At 50.3% G+C, this 18,589-nt stretch overlaps 5 protein-coding genes across 5 annotated transcripts; 3 read left to right on the forward strand and 2 right to left on the reverse strand.

Annotated features, from left to right (window-relative positions):
* Positions 1–1,144: 1,144 nt before the first annotated feature.
* On the forward strand, positions 1,145–3,874 carry CI109_104994 (uncharacterized protein; the record flags this gene model as incomplete). The annotated part of the gene is made up of 1 exon (XM_032007829.2): positions 1,145–3,874. The coding sequence occupies one exon, from the start codon at positions 1,145–1,147 to the stop codon at positions 3,872–3,874; it is 2,730 nt and encodes a 909-aa protein (XP_031857913.2).
* A 748-nt stretch (positions 3,875–4,622) lies between these two features.
* On the forward strand, positions 4,623–5,584 carry CI109_104995 (60S ribosomal protein eL34; the record flags this gene model as incomplete). Its single annotated transcript, XM_032007830.1, has 5 exons — positions 4,623–4,739; positions 5,024–5,065; positions 5,130–5,154; positions 5,269–5,347; positions 5,503–5,584. The coding sequence occupies 5 exons, from the start codon at positions 4,623–4,625 to the stop codon at positions 5,582–5,584; spliced, it is 345 nt and encodes a 114-aa protein (XP_031857914.1).
* Positions 5,585–8,597: 3,013 nt separating this feature from the next.
* CI109_104996 (uncharacterized protein) lies at positions 8,598–11,255 on the forward strand (the record flags this gene model as incomplete). Its single annotated transcript, XM_032007831.1, has 9 exons — positions 8,598–9,802; positions 9,889–9,970; positions 10,044–10,056; positions 10,146–10,203; positions 10,269–10,319; positions 10,400–10,577; positions 10,631–10,696; positions 10,770–11,016; positions 11,080–11,255. The coding sequence occupies 9 exons, from the start codon at positions 8,598–8,600 to the stop codon at positions 11,253–11,255; spliced, it is 2,076 nt and encodes a 691-aa protein (XP_031857915.1).
* Positions 11,256–11,532: 277 nt separating this feature from the next.
* Positions 11,533–12,904, reverse strand: CI109_104997 (uncharacterized protein; the record flags this gene model as incomplete). The annotated part of the gene is made up of 5 exons (XM_032007832.2): positions 11,533–11,873; positions 11,954–12,167; positions 12,350–12,591; positions 12,685–12,751; positions 12,812–12,904. The coding sequence occupies 5 exons, from the start codon at positions 12,902–12,904 to the stop codon at positions 11,533–11,535; spliced, it is 957 nt and encodes a 318-aa protein (XP_031857916.2).
* Positions 12,905–14,617: 1,713 nt separating this feature from the next.
* On the reverse strand, positions 14,618–18,417 carry CI109_104998 (uncharacterized protein; the record flags this gene model as incomplete). Its single annotated transcript, XM_032007834.1, has 14 exons — positions 14,618–14,837; positions 14,896–14,993; positions 15,052–15,137; positions 15,211–15,449; positions 15,534–15,556; positions 15,613–15,656; positions 15,719–15,784; positions 15,841–15,857; positions 15,928–16,506; positions 16,571–16,584; positions 16,644–17,577; positions 17,638–17,770; positions 17,830–17,915; positions 17,981–18,417. The coding sequence occupies 14 exons, from the start codon at positions 18,415–18,417 to the stop codon at positions 14,618–14,620; spliced, it is 2,976 nt and encodes a 991-aa protein (XP_031857918.1).
* Between the last annotated feature and the right edge of the window lie 172 nt (positions 18,418–18,589).

Below are 18,589 nucleotides of genomic sequence, written 5' to 3' on the forward strand. Positions count from 1 at the left end.
TGCGATCGAAACGAAACTTAGTTGTACCTGTCTACGATATCCACGATATGTTCTAGCCCACCTGGCCACCGTCTGCCTAGGATAGTGGTACAGCATTCGTACGGGGTGGACGCGGACGAGACGACCGTGAGCAGTAAACAGGATCTCCATGACCTTCCATTCGCGCAAAGGATCATGTTGAGACGCCTACATGCAACCAGTACAACCGGCAGGGATCGGGGACCCAGGACTCCTTCAGAGTGCGGGCTGAACCCAGCAAGGCCCAATGACCAGAGTCATGGATGGGAGGACATTGAAGAGACACCATGCCCACAATATCACCTGAAGCTGATATGCGTAGTACGTCCGACAATCCTTATCTACTCAGATACGCCCCATCACTATCAATAAAATCGCGCAGGAGAAGGGCAATAGATGCGACCTTGTTTGCAGATATGACATTTGCCGATCACATGCCTGTCTGTTCACGTTCCCCAAATGACCACTCAAACATTGTAGGCGATGGGATGGACATGCATAGCAGGTCAAGCCAATGGGATGGGGTGACAAGAAAAGAAATTGCCACATCAAGGTGTCAATACCACGTGGCTCGGATCACCGGGTGTCGGTGGCAGTAAACATCCAGAGACACCAACACACACACACACGCAAACATTGTGCAATGCACTCATCTTTCACTTTGATATTTGAGTCCTCTTCATCATATCTTCGCATCATAACATACATATAATTCATTCACTTCCTAGAGCCTGTCACTTGTTCGCCAACACGCTCCCACCACTGTCTTTACTCTTGACATTCTGTATATTCGATACTCAATAGACCTCAACGACAATTGTGTCTCGCTCAGTCATCCCCATCTGAATCAGCTTCGAATCTTGATGTCTGTTCAATCGATATAAGCTCGAAACAAGTTGCAGAGGGGCGCATCATGCCATCTCTCTTCAAGACACACTTCTCTCTTCCTAACGTTACGACAACCACGACTATACCAACAACGCCTGACGATTATTGACTCTTTCAACTGGACATTGTAGACCAGTGAATTGTGATAAGGCTTAGGTCACTAGCGTAAAGTAGGTTTGTCAACATCGCCGTCCAGAGCTGGATCAATGCTGATGACAGTCTCCTGCTAGTACTGAGAATGTCGGGCACAATGGGGCTGAGCGCGCATCCTCCTACCACAACTTCTCCCCCCACTCCTCATCGACATTCACTACCCTCCCTCCCGTCCAAAACCTCTTTTCAGCGCACCCCACGTTCTCGTCATAACCAAATGCCGCTCTCGGTACAGCTCTTCCAAGAGAAACATGCTGCCGAATTCGCACATCTGCACAACCATCATGATGAAGTAGAACACCGGAGGATGTTGGAGACGGAACAGGCTAGATTGGAGGAGGCCAGAAGGCTGGGAAGAGCGAAACGGCAGACTATGGCCGTCATTTCGACTACTAGCAACGGTCAAGACCACAGTAGAGCAGGATGGAGACCACTCAGTCTGCTAAATCGTCAACAACTCGTAACGAAACCATCTCAACTTGTTGCTGTGGGTCGTCAGTCGCAACCTCCAATGAGTAGACAGCAGTGTGTCGACCTCGCGTCCCCTGGTGCACTCGGTGCGACACCCGATCTCTCGTCTCCTCTCCAGTCAGAGATGTACTCCCCCGATCTTGCACTCATCACGCCGAATCAGCTTGGACTCGCTCTTGGTTGTTCTTCACCTCCCAGGCATCCAGATCGCAAGACAACATACAATCCCCCTTCATCTGCTCATGGATCAATACAATCTTCGACCTACTCCTGGGCTAGTTCTTTCTCCGGCGAAACTGTCGAATTGCGAGCCGCTGCGCACTATGTCCCCGACCAAGCTTCAGCAGAAGGACACGAAGAAGTCCTTGACTCTCCGGAGAAGACGACCCGAAGACGGAAACGGATTGTCGCATTAGCCCATACAGTACGACAGCTAGAAGGGGTCGGCTCAAGGGATATGGAAGATCCGAATTTCTACCATGTGTTAGTCAAGGCTTGGAACGAAAGACCGGGTCATCAGCCTCAAGAAGCCATCTGGTCCCCTAGCAAATCAATTGGCCCTGTAGACCCATATCTTGCTCCGCCTCCTCTACTTGCGCCGGCCGCGTCCATCGAAGCAGAGATTGTTGCCTCGACTCAACTGGAAGAGCGTCCACACTCGACCAGCGAGTCTTACAATAGCCGTTCGGACGGCAGTTACCAGAGTTCGAACCCATTCAGGTATTCCTATGCGAGTACCTTGCATGACCTAGCCCTCGAGGACGGTGTGCAACATGGCTCAAAACTCATGAGTGAGAAGGCTTGGTTACGATCGCCTCTGTTCGATCAAGGGGACTATTTCAATGCATCTACGCCATCTGCGCCATTCCCTACAGCAACCTTCCAGCACGCGCCGCGCCCTCATTCGCCGGAACCAATCGCATCTTCCAGCCGGCTTAGCGATTCCTCAGCCGAGTCCGCGTGCGTTCCTCGCCATGAGCCGATTCGACCGCTACGTCGCCAGAAGAGCAATATCATGAAGCTTAAGCAGAAGGCACAGCTTGAGGCCCCTATAGATCTCGCTGGAGCCGGAGTTTCAGGCAACAGCGGCGCCAATTGGGGTTTGGGCTTCCTGGGCAACTGGTTACAGGATGAGATCGCGGATCGACAGAGCGACAGGGAAGCGGATTTTCACGAAGGGGAGGATGGGATGAGGCCAGTGCAATCGCAAACGCAAGTGGAGAAGACGACGATGATCAAGGAGTCGGACGCCTCTATATCCGTAGACGACGAGAACCTGGAGGTGATCGAGATCAACGCTATGGACGATTCAACTCTTCATCGCGGCAACCAGGACGTCAACAACGACTCGATGGAATCGATCGATTTGGTACTACCGGATCCAAGTGTCCCTCACGTACCAACAACAGCATACGTCGAAGCAAGAGAGTATCAGTACTCGACACCTTGCCGACGTCAGAGTTACTCGACCCCCTCGACCATCTCCTACGCGGTACCACTACCTCACCGAAACATTCAACAAACACAAGTACCAGTACACGTACAGGTACAAACGGCATCAGCATCGACACCGCCACCACAATCAGTGGAAGGAGTGGTGGAGGAGACGGTTGGGGATGGGGAAGAGGTGGTCAGGGAGGAAGTTTGTTGTCCTTCATCGGAGACTTACTCGTACCCATTTCCACCTCCACCTCACCACCATCAACCTCACCACCTACACCCAATCACACTCCTGGCTCAAACTCCCGACGTCGATACGTCGAGAGACGAGAACGAACCCAAAACACCGATGCAGCCTATCCTCCCCCAAATGCCGACGACACCGAAATGGCAACTCCGAAAAACCTCTTACAAACTCTCAGACCCGAATCCTTCATCTCGGACGATTCTACACCCAAACTACGACCCCTCTTCTTACCCAGTCTCATCGGACCGACCTTTGGCGGACGAGCCTGAGGGGGTTCAAGCTCCTGACTTTAGTGTCACGCCGCCTCTCTCGCCGGGACAAGCACAGACGATGGTCGCCCTGCCGGAGAACGACAGCAGGATCGATGTCGAGAAGGGCATCCCAACAACCGAGACTCTTGCTCGGCCTCGCACATCTCTTTACCTCTTCATACTGGGTTTCATCATCCCTGGTTTATGGTTCATCGCAGGTTGGGCAGTCAATCAGTCGTCTCCTGCTACCACGAGTGCCGAAGGATTGACAGACATCCCTCGTCGATCGACGTGGCTCTACCATCCTGACCTGATGATCCGAGCGAGTAGATGGGCAGCAATCACTTCGACCACTCTGTTCGTCATAGCGGGAATCGTAGCAGCCATCGTGGTGACAGTAACATGAGGGTAGTCGCAACGTCCTTCCCCTCTCCTCGTCTATTCATTTGGTCTAATCTTGTCAATTACACGTCGATAACTTCATATTCACGCTCGAGTCATAGTAGCATCATATTCCATACTCTTGTCTCTCTTTTTCAGACTCTAACGAACATTGTTTTCACAACGGACATTTGATATTTCTATATAACGAGCAAACCCCTCAATAAGGGCGTATACCATTGTAGCTCTTTTTGATATGACCATATTATTACCCTTAATGCACGTATAATGACCAAACAAGCTGTGGTGAAGTGAAAGAGATGTCACATACAATCTGATCAACTCGTGCAGCGGGGGGAGGTACGCCACGGCCGCAGCTCTACCTACCTGACTACATATGTATGGCCGAATGCAACAATTTAACGAGTGAGGAGGTTTTATACGAAAACCGAACGTATCGGCGATTACTGTTCAGTGGTTTCTAACTCCGAGATCTTCTGCCGCGGCGCGTGTGCCACACTTGCTCTCACACCTCCAGGTTGCCGGATATTCCTCCGGCGTTTTCAAACTTGCACTCTTCGCCTCTGTATTGCAGTGAGCCAGCATAGCGCCCTGTTGCTCTTGCTGCTGCTTGCACTTCGACCGCTCTACGCTGCCTCGCACACAGACTGACAGACTGACTGACAGTTCCAACAAAAAACCTTTAATTCGACCTAGCCGTCTTCTCTCCTCCTTCAAACATCAACAAAAACCACACCACATCCACCGACAAAATGGCCCAACGAGTCACCCTCCGAAAGCGACAGCCTTACAACACCACCTCGAACAGGAGGAGGGTCGTCAAGACTCCCGGTGGTAAATTGGTCGTCCACCACTTGAAGAAGCTTGCTGTGAGTTGAGCGTTGGCGTTGGGTCATGTAGATCAGGAATGGAAAGCGAAGTCAGCCTGGATGAGGGGATGGGATGGGTCAACAGGTCAGAGAATGAGAACGAGGAAGGGGACAGTGAACACGAAGCATATGGAGGTGGTATGTTGTTGGAGGATGGAGAAACGATGGATGGCCAGTGTAGAGCGTGGCTTAGAGGGAGGAATGAGCAGGAGGGGGGAATCGGCACGATTGCGTATGTTGCGAAGAGGACGAAATGCTGATTGTTTTGTTATTTACTCGTACAGTCCTCTCCCAAGTGTGGTGACTGTGGTGATGCTCTTGCCGGTGTAAGTGGACTGTGTCCTTACTGCACTATATGCACAACATACTGATCCACTTTCATCCCTGCAGGTCCCCGCTCTCCGACCCCGTCAATGTTAGTACTGCTTCTTCATCACACCATTGCGATCCTCTGGAATATCATCGAAAGACGAGATGGAAGATGGAGGGATATTGAGGAATGTATACTGATGTTGACCTCCCCCCACAGACGCTACCCTCTCCAAGCGACAAAAGACCGTCAACAGGGCTTACGGCGGTTCCGTCTGTGCCACTTGTGTCAAGCAGCGGTGAGTGTTGCCTGGGCAGTAGACATTGGGTTTGCGAAAGGACTTCAGCTGATCATGTATATATCCTCTCTCTCCCTCATTTCCATTTTCAACTCGATCTCAAATCGCATCCCACACCTATCACCACTCGACATATCGACATTCCCCACTACCAGAATCACCCGAGCGTTCTTGATCGAGGAGGCTACCATCGTCAAGCGTGTGCTCAAGGCCAAGGCCGCTGCTTCCAAGAAGTAAACGGTTGCAAGTCTTAGAGATGGATGAGAGTTTAGGATGAGGATGAGGCGATTCTTTTGATACGAGGATTTAGCATTCATGACGTTTGGGAAGGAGCGATGTATCATTCCGGCATAACGCAACTCGGCGAAACGGTGCAGAGATATGCTGGTCGGTTGAGAGCTTTACCATATCCTACTGACAGATTGAAGGCGGATCATGAGGGGTGTAATGGGATGTTGGGAAGAGTTGAGCGGGTGGAATGGTGTGAGGTGAGGGACCAGTGACAAAGCCGAAGGAGAGATGTCAAGGAGATGAATGGAAGGCGGAGAGCTTGTTACCTCGTTGTTTGTGACGGCGCAGCCCCAAGCCACGACGATGGGCTGTCGCTTCCTAACCCTGCCTCTCAACTCCAACTTGACCCTCACCTTGGAGTGAAGCTTGGATCGAAGGCCAACTCTCCAACCAGATACACCGCGTTGCATCCAATCACCACCGCTACTGATGTACTAAGTCGTCGTTCGTTGCGATATGTTTCTCTTCCACTGATCATTGATCGATGAGCTTGGAGCCGGAAGTTGGAACCCCTTGCCGCTGTACGAGAAATTGGACTTTTCCTTCGGTGCAGCTGTGCGTGACACTCTTCGAGGAACGACCGTCAGTCGCTTGTACAGCGTATCTGCTAGAAACTCCCATCCCAACTACCTCAAGTCGTCGTGTAGTCTAGGATACGACCGAACATTTAGGGCATCCCCATGAGAGCGATGATGGACTAAAGGACTTCCTTTCGATTCTTTCTCTGATCAATGATGGGCTTGGTGGCGTTCGATCATACGCCAACTCCCAGTATTGTTTTCCCGGCGGTTGTATATGATAGCCACTGTCCGGCTTTGTTGACCGTCACAAAGGCTGTTGATGTGCATAATACCTCGATAGTGATCTCACCTTGCTGCCTTATCATCAATCGCAACGTCTTGTCACCGCACTCATATGAAGACATGACTTGACTTGCGCCACAAGTATAAAATCCGTGGCACTGTATGTAAGCATCGGATGTATCTCGTCGTGTGCCGAAAGCATAGCATATGCTATGTTTAATGTATGCTGCCATACCATGACATATGTCATAGTATGCCTTTGCGCCCCCTCTCTCTCTGATGATATATGTGATCTTGTCCACTGTATGCGCCCATGTGATGGTGAATATACTTCCGTGGCATCACATCCCTTTGAGCTACGAGGAAACCTCCACCTTGCCTGCGTTCGCATCTCCATCAATCTGCGTCATATCCACTACTTTCCCCCAATATTGTAAGAATGATGGTGATCTTTAGTCCTGATTAGCTACCCGTGGACGTGTTCATAAGCTTGATGTCGGACGGTCAAGTGGTCAGGTCTGATGCTTCGGATCAAAACGTGGCAAGAGGAGAGATGGAATCGATGAGAACCCTCCTTTGGTCATCAAATCACTGCATATAATGACGGCGAACGATATTTGATCCGATTCGGCATCTCGCTGTCCCTGTAGATGTCAGCCGCGATGTGCAATACTTATCACCGGCCACAGGTGTGAATGACGATAGGGTCCAAGGATGAGTAGACAAGGGAGGAAGACCTCTTGTAGTCTCACCACATACCGGGCCGAACGGATCATTTCCATCATCATTCGCCATCAAACATCGCATCAAGTTGACTGTATCGCACAGCTTTCACTAAATCAATTGCCTTATCTGGTACCTCTGTCTTACTGACAATCAACATCACCACAATCACCACCGAGCGCCTCGAGGCATGTCTCCTGGCTGGGACAGCCCTTTTCCTCGTATTTGTTACACCACATCTTCTCTTTCCTTCCGTTTCTTGAAGTGCAAGTCGGGCTTGTGATCTGAAACGCGAATGAAAGAGGGGAAGTTGCCGTTTCCCACGCTCGAAAGGTAGGCTGAACAGGAACTTCTACTGTGGTCGTCGAAACACTTATCTCCATGAGAAGCGAGGAAGGAGGAAAGCGGAAAGGTGTCGTTATTGTACTGACCGAGGTCTGTCGGTCTTCACTTCGCTTGTGCAATACGATACCGATGCTAGGATGTGCTTAACGACGAAAGGTACTTCTCACAATGGCGTGGCTTAAGCGATCGGGCGAGGGAAGGAAAGGAAAGTACTAATCCAGAATAGGAAGATGGAAAGCGGTCTGACAACGAGTTCCGGAATATCATTCATTCATTCGTCCGCCCCGCCGCCCTTCGACCGGAGAGACTGACATACCTTTCTTCATATCGCTCAGACCTCTTTCGCATCTCTCATATACTGATTGTGGTACACCGCGCAATAGTTTTGACGGTCTGTGCGATATGAGATAGGAACGAGTGACCGAACAGAATTACTAACAATGAGAGATACCTTTCCACCCAACCTCTCTTCCTCATCCGGCAACGTTAAAGCTGGCCTATTGTACTCTGGTCTTCTGCCCAAGAACGGAGGAAGGCCGAGGCAGTGGCTCCATGCTGTAAGAGACTTTCTGCTTATCTGCTGCGGTCACTCGTACGAGCAGGACTCCTTTCCACCTCGAAGTGGTTTCCGTCTAGTGACTTGCTGAAATGGGAAAGAGTGGTTGTCAAGTACCGCCGGTCTAGAGACTGAGGGCGTAAGTATAAGTGTGACTTGGCTGAGTGTCTCTCTCTCTTCCCCACTCTCTATCTATCGTGTCGTCGTCCTCTCACTTCCATTCTTTCCGTCCCTCTAGCACAACGAGCAAAACAATCCCACTTTCGTCCGCCACAACTCTCATCTATTCTTCCTCTTTTACTCCTTAATCAAAATCTTCTTCCCTCCTTCCGCCTTTATAGGCTCTGACTGTCCTTCAAAGCACGCTACCTAGGATCCCCACACTCATCCGCTTCCTTTCCTCGAAAGGTGACTCACGCACTCTTACCATTTCCTTGGTTCGAGTGCTTCTGCCCTCCCCCCTGACGTACCTTCCTTCCATCCTCGTCTGCGCCACTTTCATCCTTCCTTCTTCCCTTTCGGCACCAAGAAGATGAATTATATTCTTCCTCCACTTCTTCCTCCTATCGGAACTCTTGACCCGTGGGCTATCCGACCTCCTAACGATTGTCACGATTCCACAACTACTTCTCTTCAGTATCCCACTTCCCTCTTTGATGGGTACGAAATGATAGTCCCTTATCCCTCTACCGCTGGAGCTGGCTTCGAGCTTGGAATTGTCTCGTCGGAACGTTCTTCCCTTTCTCATCCGCTCCTTAACTTTATTGACGATAACACCGCCACTCCTCACTTTGTCAACGCCACCCAGAGCGACGATAATCGACTTCCCCAGGTCTACGGAACCCCTTCTCGAGACACTCGATTATCCGATGTTCGTCCTCCCGTCTTCCACCCGTACCGACGCGACGAGCTCTCGGCATTCGCAAGATCTCGAACTATCTCTTATCCACCTACAACGTGTCGCGGCCATGACGCCTTTGGGTCTCCTATCAACTATTCTGGCCCGTCGGCTTTTTCGAGGGGTTCAGAATCGAACAATATTCCTTGTTCCCTCCCATACCAAGATCATCCATACCTCTTACCTCCTGCAGAGATCATCACCAATCCTACGCAACACATCGCCTACTCGGCAACGACCGCTATCTCACCTCGCCACCTTTCAACTTACCCATCCCCGCCACTTGCATCTTCGCTACACACTTCAACTTCGCGTTCGGACCCTAATTGTTCGGAATGTGATGCATCTCATACCCAGAACGAGCTCGACGAGTCTCAAGCTTCGATCTTGGAGAACTACGATAGCGATACCGACTCCGAATCCGATTCCGACTCGGACGATAAGCCTATCCAGAATCAATCAATCAACGCTTCATCCAATGTGGCGCTGCCTCTTTCCTCCTCGTCATCCTTTGCCACAACCTTCGATTCGCAGTCTGAACTCCTCGATGCCACTGACCACTCGAATCACGACGAGCCTGGCCCTACCGCTCGTCCTACTGAGTCTGGAAGGTCTGAGAAGGGGAAAGGACATCGTCAGTGTCAGAAAAAGACGAACAACAGGCGCAGACGCACGCAACGTAGACCCCAATTGCAACAGAAGTTGAAGCGTTCAATCAAAAAGGGTAACAAGGGAATGGTGAAGGATAAGAAGAAGAAAGGGAACAGGATGGGAATTAGGAAAGGATCAAAGTCCCCCGTCTCTTTGCCAACAGGCGACTTCCTCTTCGCAGCGATCAAGTGGGTCATCGTCGCTCCAACCGTCCAGCTGGCATGGGATCGGGAGTGGATGTCATAAGCTGATATGGTCGACTTTGCGGCTGTAGGATGTTGACTGACCCTCAGTACGCCAAGTGGGTTAGCTGGGATCCAGTCTCGAGGATAGCTACGATCCATGATACGGTCAAGGTGAGTGCAGCTTCCACTATTTCTTCACTTTGAAGATATGGCCAAGCTGATCGACTTTACGTCCATCATGCAGTTCGCGAAGGATGGTATGTGTGTGGTACTCGTTGGGACACCTCTTCAGGACTTGACTGTAACCCGGAAGTAGCTTGGCCTGCTGACGACGTCTTGATCACAGTTTACTATCCCAATGCTACGAGCAACAAGTGGGAGAGCTTCCAGCGCAATATGACCAAGTGAGTGGTCTGACCCTGATCCAGCGTCATGTCATGATGAGTCTGGCTGATGGTGAAATCTGCAGCTATCAGCCATGGGGTTTCCAGAGACTTGTTGTTCCGGGAACCAAGAAACGGTAAGTGCATTTCCAGATGCTACTACAAACTCCTCAAAATATGAAGCTCACTAATCATGCGTTTTGCGTTATGATCTCAGGAGCCAAACTGTCTATGTTCCCACTTGGGATCATATCGAATCCGAATGGAAACGACAAGGTTATCCAATGATTATCCTCACTGGTGGCAAGAAAGAGTTTGGCATCGGTCCTGATGACGAATTGTCAGGCAAGGTGACCAAGGTGGCTGATGTGGGGGATAAGGTTGGAAAGAGTCAGGTGAGTCAACATCACTCTTTGGGCGGTGTGATGAGGCTGATCAACCTGGTTAGGGATTGGACGTGTGTGTTGATGCGTTGCACGATGACGATGATGAAATGGACGGCTGGGGATACGAAGTAAGCTTCTTGGACGTATCCGAGCCCTAAATAGATTAATAGTTGACTTTATCTGATCTTATCTTTTCCTCAGTCGGAAGAAGGCCAGAACGATGACTTTCCCACTAATCACGATACCTCGTCAGACGAAGAATGTCTTGTCGATGTCGAACCTATGAAGAAGGGAAGCAATATCATCCTTCCACAAGAGGAGACCGAACATCTAGGTCTAGGAATTGATGGGAATAGGATCGATATCTTGCCTTTGAAGGTAGATGTCAGTGAGGAGGTAAAGAGGCGGGGAATGTCAATCTGGACCCCCGGATCGGACAACTCTGATGGTAAGCGTCTCTCGGAGCTTTAGTCGAAATATCAATCACTGATACCTACCATCACCCTATTAGACCTTCTCAATTGTCCTTCGAGAGTGTTCTCCCCATCCCCTTCGATCCCTCCGACGCCAGGACCGACTCCAGGACTCAAATCTTTTCCCTCAGATCCGCTTCCAATAACGCCTACTTCGGCTGCATCCGTGCGCGATTTTAGAGTTACTAGATCTTTGGGCTTGATTGAGATCTAAGCTCGGCAGATTTTTACATCACAGCGGAGGAAGTTTAGCGGGGATGTTGATCTTTGTGTACGATATGATTGGAACTCAAGAGGAGGTGGACCATATTCGCTTCTTTCGTCATTATTCCCGGTAATCAAGGGACAAGACATTGCGGACAATCGTTGTAAATAGACATAAATCAGGACACTCATCATTTGGCTTGCTGTAGATATACTCAGAGTACTTTCACTGTATACATTACAAAATGCATTACAACTTCCCGTCTACTCATCTATCTATCTACGATCTATAACGCAGCAAGCTCTTCTGGCGTTATTCGCCCTTCCGTTGATCCAAGATATACCATCTCAGCACTTGCTTCCGCACTGGTACCTTCGTGTTGTTGCCGTCCAGCTTTCACATCGACTTCAGTGAGATACCATGCTGGGAACTGTCTTTCGTCTTTCGAGTTTGGTGGGCACGGTCGGGAGTGGATGGCGATTGGTGTACTGTTAGATAATAGAGGGACGAGAAGGGATGGATTCCGCAGAGCGAAGAATTGCGTAGGAGAGGGATTTGGTGGATGGTTTGAAAGCGGTGTTGGGGACTTGTGATTCCGCTCAAGTAAGAGGAAGCGGGTGAAATTGTCTATTGAAAAGTGGAAAGTTGAGCGCCAATCCTTGACTCTCCCGTTTCGCGCAGTTGCCTGTCGTCAAGCCTCGACTCACTCTCTATAGCCTGAGTTCCCTCGACCAGCACTTCCAATTCATCGGGATACAAGCCCATGATCCCCTTTGAGCAAAGTGCAGCTCCAGGTCCGGCGGCGATATCTTCAGATGTCGGGGAGAGAAGGGAGACGGCCGCGCCGGCTGTTGAAGGGTACGGTTGGATTGTAGCTTGGGGGAGATGTTCAGACAGGAAGAGGGACGATTGACCCAGTGCCTGCGAGAGAGAATGGATTGACAGGCATTAGCGACTTAATCGAGGGACGAGATGGAGCAGACAGCATGGAGACGGAAGAAGGGCGAGGACGTCGCACAGCAAGTCTGCGCAGCACAGGAGAGAGACTCTCGCACAAGAGATGTTATGAAGGCTGAAGTATGCTCTGTCACCCATTCACTCACCTGCTCATGACTCCTCACCCATCTGATATCCTCCAACTTCGTTCCCTTCCTGACAACCAAGCAATGTCTGATAGGCAATGCGAGATCCATCACGATCCGTCGATTTCGCGTATAAGCATCTTTTGACGATTCGGAGGGTGGAGTCAAGATCGAGAGGATGTTATCCAGGGTTTCGAATACTCCGCCTTGAAGGGTGTTCTCGAGCGGGAGGACGATAAGATCGGCGGGATGGGAATAGACGTCTGCGAGAGTGATGGGGACAATTAGCAAGCTGCATACAGGATTCGACGATATGAGCAGCGTGAAGACAATTAGATCACATGACGGATGCTCACCCGATATGCTTGGACACGGGATGAGCTCAATGGACGACTCGTATCGCGAAGCGAAAGCCTTTGCTGCCTGGATCGAAGACACATCTCAGCATTACTACATTGATACATGACCTGTAAACAAACTAACCTGTTCGCCGTAAGTCCCTCTTGGACCGAGGTAGGCCATGGTGCAAATATCTCCATGTCTCACACCTTTAAAAGACTGGCCGTTTCCGTTCATCGTATCTCTCTTCAATCCCACTATCGTTATGAGCTGTACTGCTATGCATATGATACCACTTTCAGATCACAACAGTCTTATTACACCATACGAAAAGTCAAAGACAGCAACGCTACTCGAGCGCAGTGTGGGGCCCTCAGCCATCGCAACGTGGCAAAAATGCCACATCCTTCTTGGATAAATTTCCATAACGCCGAACCAAAATCGAAACGGGATTAGCATCTCTCGTTGCCTCACTGCTCGCTGTGCGCTGGAGCAAGGCATCGTTGTGTAGTCTGTCCATTTTCATCGAATTCACCATACAACAACCATACTACTCTCTCTCTCTATCCTTCAACTTCTAGAATACATTAGGTGAGTCTACGCGCCGACATCATCGCCATTTCTGGATCAACGCTGACCCAGTGATTCCTCCCTCTTCTCCTTTCCCCCTCGTCGTCGTCGTAATCGATAAATCGTCGCTGTCTCGCCGCTCTCACAGTCAAGATGGGTAAGGTCCACGGTTCCCTCGCTCGTGCCGGTAAAGTCAAGTCTCAAGTGCGTTCAATCTCTTACCTGGTCGAATGGCGGTGGATGAAATGGAAAAGAGAGAAAGGGGATAGAGGAATAGGAGCAAAAGGATGAGGAAGCTGATGTGTCGATCTTTCGTTCGTGTAGTGCCCCAAGGTTGAGAAGCAGGAGAAGAAGAAGACCCCCAAGGGTCGAGCAAGTGAGTGTGCTTTCGTTTTGCACTACGTGTCGTGATGGAGAGCACATAAGGAGGATATCGGATTTGCAGGTGGAGCAATTGGCTATCGAGGATGTACTGCGTGGGAAAAGGAGAACGGATGTGTGTTCATTCTTGGAGATCGTTGTGCTGACGAAGCGCTTCTTCACCCTTGCAGAGAAGAGGCTCCAATACGTGAGTTGATCATTATATGTGGTTTACATTCTGGTCCTGTTGCTGACTTTGATCTTCCTGTAGAACCGACGGTATGTTGAAATGGTAGAAGCTATTGATGGAGTAATACTGATCATCCGACGTTTCTCTCTTCTTCCTATTACACAGATTGTGAGTCAATTCGTCACTCGCACTATCACCTTGAGCTTCAGTGCTGACTCTTCTGCTCCCTCCTTAGCGTCAACGTCACTCTCGCCCCCGGTGGCAAGCGAAGGATGTAAGTACCGCTCTCCTTGTCTTTTCTTCCAACCGTTGTGTCACCTATACTTTTTATTGGTCACTTCTACTCCCATTATTCCAAAACTCCGGATGATCTACAAAATCACGCATAGTTCACTCAGATCAAATCATGATCGACAAACTTTTAGCAAATGTCTTTCGCTCCTATCTGAATCGCTTCTCTTACTCCTCTATATTATATATCTTTATCACGAAGAGAGAAAGCAACCGAAGCTGATCATTGGCATAACAACAATAGGAACCAGCAACCCGCCGGAAAGTCCGGATAAACGGATCGAACGAGTTGGAGTTGGATTTGGAGATCTCGGTGGATGGTGGATTGAGAGAGTGTATTCGTATTCATCATGGCGATGGAAACTTTCTCGGCATCACTTGGACTTTCCGAAATTGAACAGTGCAGCAGGATTGAGCGATTCATCGAAGGACAGAACATGAGGCGTAAAAGGATGGCATCACACTCGTGAAGCATCAGGATTGTGCTAATGGAGTTTATCGCTACAATGATTACACGACAATCGGGGAGAGTGAACAGGCTACAAAGACAAAGCTCGAGTCCGTACTGTCCCTTTCCCAGAACCTACTACAACATTGTCCTTATCACCACTTGAGTCGCGATTAACATCCTTGATTGTCTTGTCTGACACGTCCTTCATGTGCGATACCTCTCCACCGGAGGAGACGAAACCCATATGTCCATACCGATTGTCCAAATCCAAATTGGGCGACTTGAACGTCCATCCCTTGAACGCGAGTCTGCAAACAATTGAGTGCGCTATTAGCCTTCACTATTGAAACGTTCTGTTGTACTTACCCTTTTCGGATTTCTAACAAATGTGCACCGTGTGTCTTGTTCCTCAACAACGGATCTTTGGTAGCATCCGCTCCAGCTCCGTTGGCCGGTGCCAGTGGCTATCAAGCACAAGGTGTCAGTCAGCGGATCGTAAACTGCATCTCAGGTTACACTCACCTCATCTGGAATATCATCGTCGAAATGCCTCGTGTCATCCTCAGAATACAAGTTAGGGTGATACGGTGGAGTCATCTTATGCAAATCTTTGTCATTTGCGTCAGTGCTGAGAGTCCTTCGGTGCCACACGCGATCGCAGTTGTAGTATGGACAACTCACTATCCCATTCAATCCCTTTGAACCACTCGTGCGCCTTTATCATCTCGGCACCATCACTTCCTAGACCTGGTGCACCCTTGATCGTACTCCCCTTACTGACTGTCAGGACTGAAGCCCGCTCGAGCGGAGTACACCCGAGTCTGTCTTCGGGCTCGCAAAGGAATTTGGTAATCAGGTCGGTACATGCGGATGAGAGACGGGGTCTGGGTGGAAATTTAAGCGTTTGCTTCCAGTTCAGACTGGGTGTAGGCAAATCAGGTTAGTCACCGCCACTCTAAAAGAAGGTGCTTCGAAGGGTCAGAGGTGCTCGAACGATGACTTACATCTTCTGACGAGTAATATGCCGCTACGGTACACATATCGTGTCAGCTTGATCGACTCCTCGGTTGCAGGAAGACATACCGATGAGCTGACAAACGGAGGATAACCGTATAGGCTTTCGTACACTGAATCGCAACGTCAGATACTGCCAACATGTTTTGGTAGACGTAACATCTCGCAAACTCACTGATGATGCCCAGTGACCACCAATCACAGCTGAAACCGTAGCCTTGTCCTCTGATAACTTCAGGGGCTGAGACTTATGTTAGCTATGACGGTGTTCTTGCAAAGGAGCTCGACCCAGCTCACCCATGTAGGAGTTGGTCCTGCAGCCGTGGAAACGGTCAGCAGCAGTCCACTTCCTTACAACATTAGAGCTGGAAACGCTCCACTCACCCGCAGACGGAATAAGCCAACTTCTTCCTATTCTTTTCCCTCCAAGTGAAAACGCCTTTCCCTTCCTCCATCCATTCTTTCCCCATGATCTTCTCCACATCTTCCCTCTTCATCCTTTTCGTCTTGACACTCGGATATTCCAGATCCACTCCATGTTTCTTCAATAGCGCCAGACGTTGTTGTTCGTAGTAATTTGTATCGTGTGCCCAATGCAGATCTGTCGCCAGACCAAAATCACTGACCTTGATATGTCCCGTCTTGTCAAACAGAAAATTGTCAGGTTTGATATCCCTATGGACGTATCCCAACGAATGTGTCTCCTCGAGAGCGAGGATCATCTCAGCAACGTAAAAACGGGTCATCTCCTCGGGAAATGTGTCCCGTTCTACAAGTAAATTAAGTAGATCACCACCGCCCATGTATTCGAGGACGAGATATAGGTGGTCGGGATCTTGGAATGCGTAGAACAGCTGGACGATACGGGAGGGAGCGCCTGAGGGACCGGCAGATGAGCTCGCCGCTGCGGCGAGCAGATCCTTCTCGGCTTTGACGTGACCTTCTTGAGATTTACGGAGCATGCTAAGAAGATAGGACACGGTGAGCGTCTCGCCTGGAAGTCGATATAACTTGTGAGTGTGCTTACTCTGCCTTGCGCAGCTATGAAAGTCCGATCGATGAGCTATTGCAGTACGACAGTGCAGGTACCTCAAACGTACCTGCTTCATAGCGACCAATCTGCCGGACTGACGCTCCCTAGCAATCCTCACTACTCCAAACGCACCATGTCCAATAACCCTACCCAGCTCGAACCCTTTCACATCGACCTTCTTCCTTCTCTCCCTTAAGATCCGATTCTCCTCTTTGATCAACTCTTCTCTCCTGGCCTCTTTCTCAGCCTCACTCATGAACCGGTTCTCAGGAAGAGCGAATGTCGATTCGAGCTGTGCTAAGCGTCTGGCCCTGCTCAAGACGTAATTGCCCGGATGAACTGGTGCAGTCGTCTCAGTGGAAGAGTTGGAAGCAGCAGAGGATGGTTTGAGAAGTGCATGATAGTACTGTTCGAAGAAGAGTGCGATCGACATTGCTTTCTCGAGCGTGGGGAGAGAAGGTTTCACGATCCTGAATGGCAGAGGGGTGAACACATCTTGAGCAGATGGGCGGGCGTTCTTCCTAGGTGGAGTAGGTGGAGTAGGAGGCACCTTGGGTAGGAGCGGCTGTGGCTGTGGTTGTGGTTCTGGTAGACCGGATGCCTTATCACTGTGCTCCTCGACATCGGGGTTTGCTACCTCCTCTCTCGCCATGGGAGGAACAGGTTTCTTCCGAATTTGCAACGGTTTTGTCTTACCCTTTTGTCCTGGTGAAGCTGATGGAGGCATCGGCGTTGCAGGTGGTGAGACGAACGGATTCGCCATGGACGGAACAGGACTCTGAACGCTATTTTCACCAGAACTGGTATGCTCGAAGTAATTTGTCGAGATGTTCGCGATCAGATTGGGAGTTGAACCACGAGCCAGCAGAGGTGAGATGGAAGTATTGCCTGAGCTTCTATCTGTTCCCTTTGGTCCGGCCGATAGTGGCAGAGCCGCATTCACCGTAGAATAGATGGAAGATGGAAGTCCATTGATGACTCGTAGTGTACCGGGGGGTGGTCTGCGCTCGCCAACGCTGATCAGCTGACACTGGCTAGCTATTCAGGAGACACCAGCTTACAAGTCTTTGTCCTCTTCACCACCAAGCTCTCTGGTGCGCGCCGTCGCCTCGACCACAGCAGCCACTGCACGAGCTTGTTGTTCCCTAGCACGAGCCTTTACGAGTTGCTTAATCAGGTAGGCCCAAGCGGGATCTATTGAAGTAGAGTAGATCAGTAGTGACCTCGATGTAGCGACCTGAAGGGGAACCCACCACTTAGCTTGTCTCCTACACCCTCAATCGACCAGCGGAGTAGTAGTTCCGTTGCTTCCTCGAAAGTGGATGCGTGGAAGATATGTCTACAAACAACGAGCTTAGCTGCGACCAGGGAGGCTTCACCAGGTGTCAAGCGAACACCACCTACCGGAAGTCCTTGGGGGGACCGATCATCCTCTTGTCCACTTTCCTCTTCTTCAATTCCACCGCTTGCCACTCTTCCCTACCACCCGTCTGCCCAGTCCTCCCACCTCTTGCTAAACATTGTGCTCGTCCACCCCTCGCGGCAGGTACGCCCCTCCCGCCGCCCCGAGAAGATACATCCCCTTTATGTCTAGGACTCAACGGTTCATGTGGTCTTGCCACCACTCTGTTCTCCAGCGAAGTGTCCTCCAGTCCCTTACTGCGTCTTCTCACACCTCCGGTATATGGTGCCCCTCCCCGAGGTTGGGGGGGAGAGACGAATAGCCTGGAGTTCGAAGCGAGATTCGTGCCCAACCTCGAAGGTGTCGAAGCGACCAGTGTGATGAGGTCGTTGAAGCCTGAATGCACGATATGCGAGGGTGAAGCAGCCGTCGTTGTCATGGTGGTGGTGGTGGTTGGCTATGTCCGCTTGATAATGTTGGCTCACGCCACTTGGGGTGCAAATTGCGCAAGAAAGCAAGCTGTTCGCTGGGATGTAAGGATGTGTGAACAAGGCGAGACAAGATGTACGTTCTTGAACAAGCCGGTCTCACTTACAGTCTGACGAGCAAGG

This window comes from Kwoniella shandongensis, chromosome 9, assembly GCF_008629635.2.
Source record: "Kwoniella shandongensis chromosome 9, complete sequence".
NCBI lineage: Eukaryota > Fungi > Basidiomycota > Tremellomycetes > Tremellales > Cryptococcaceae > Kwoniella > Kwoniella shandongensis.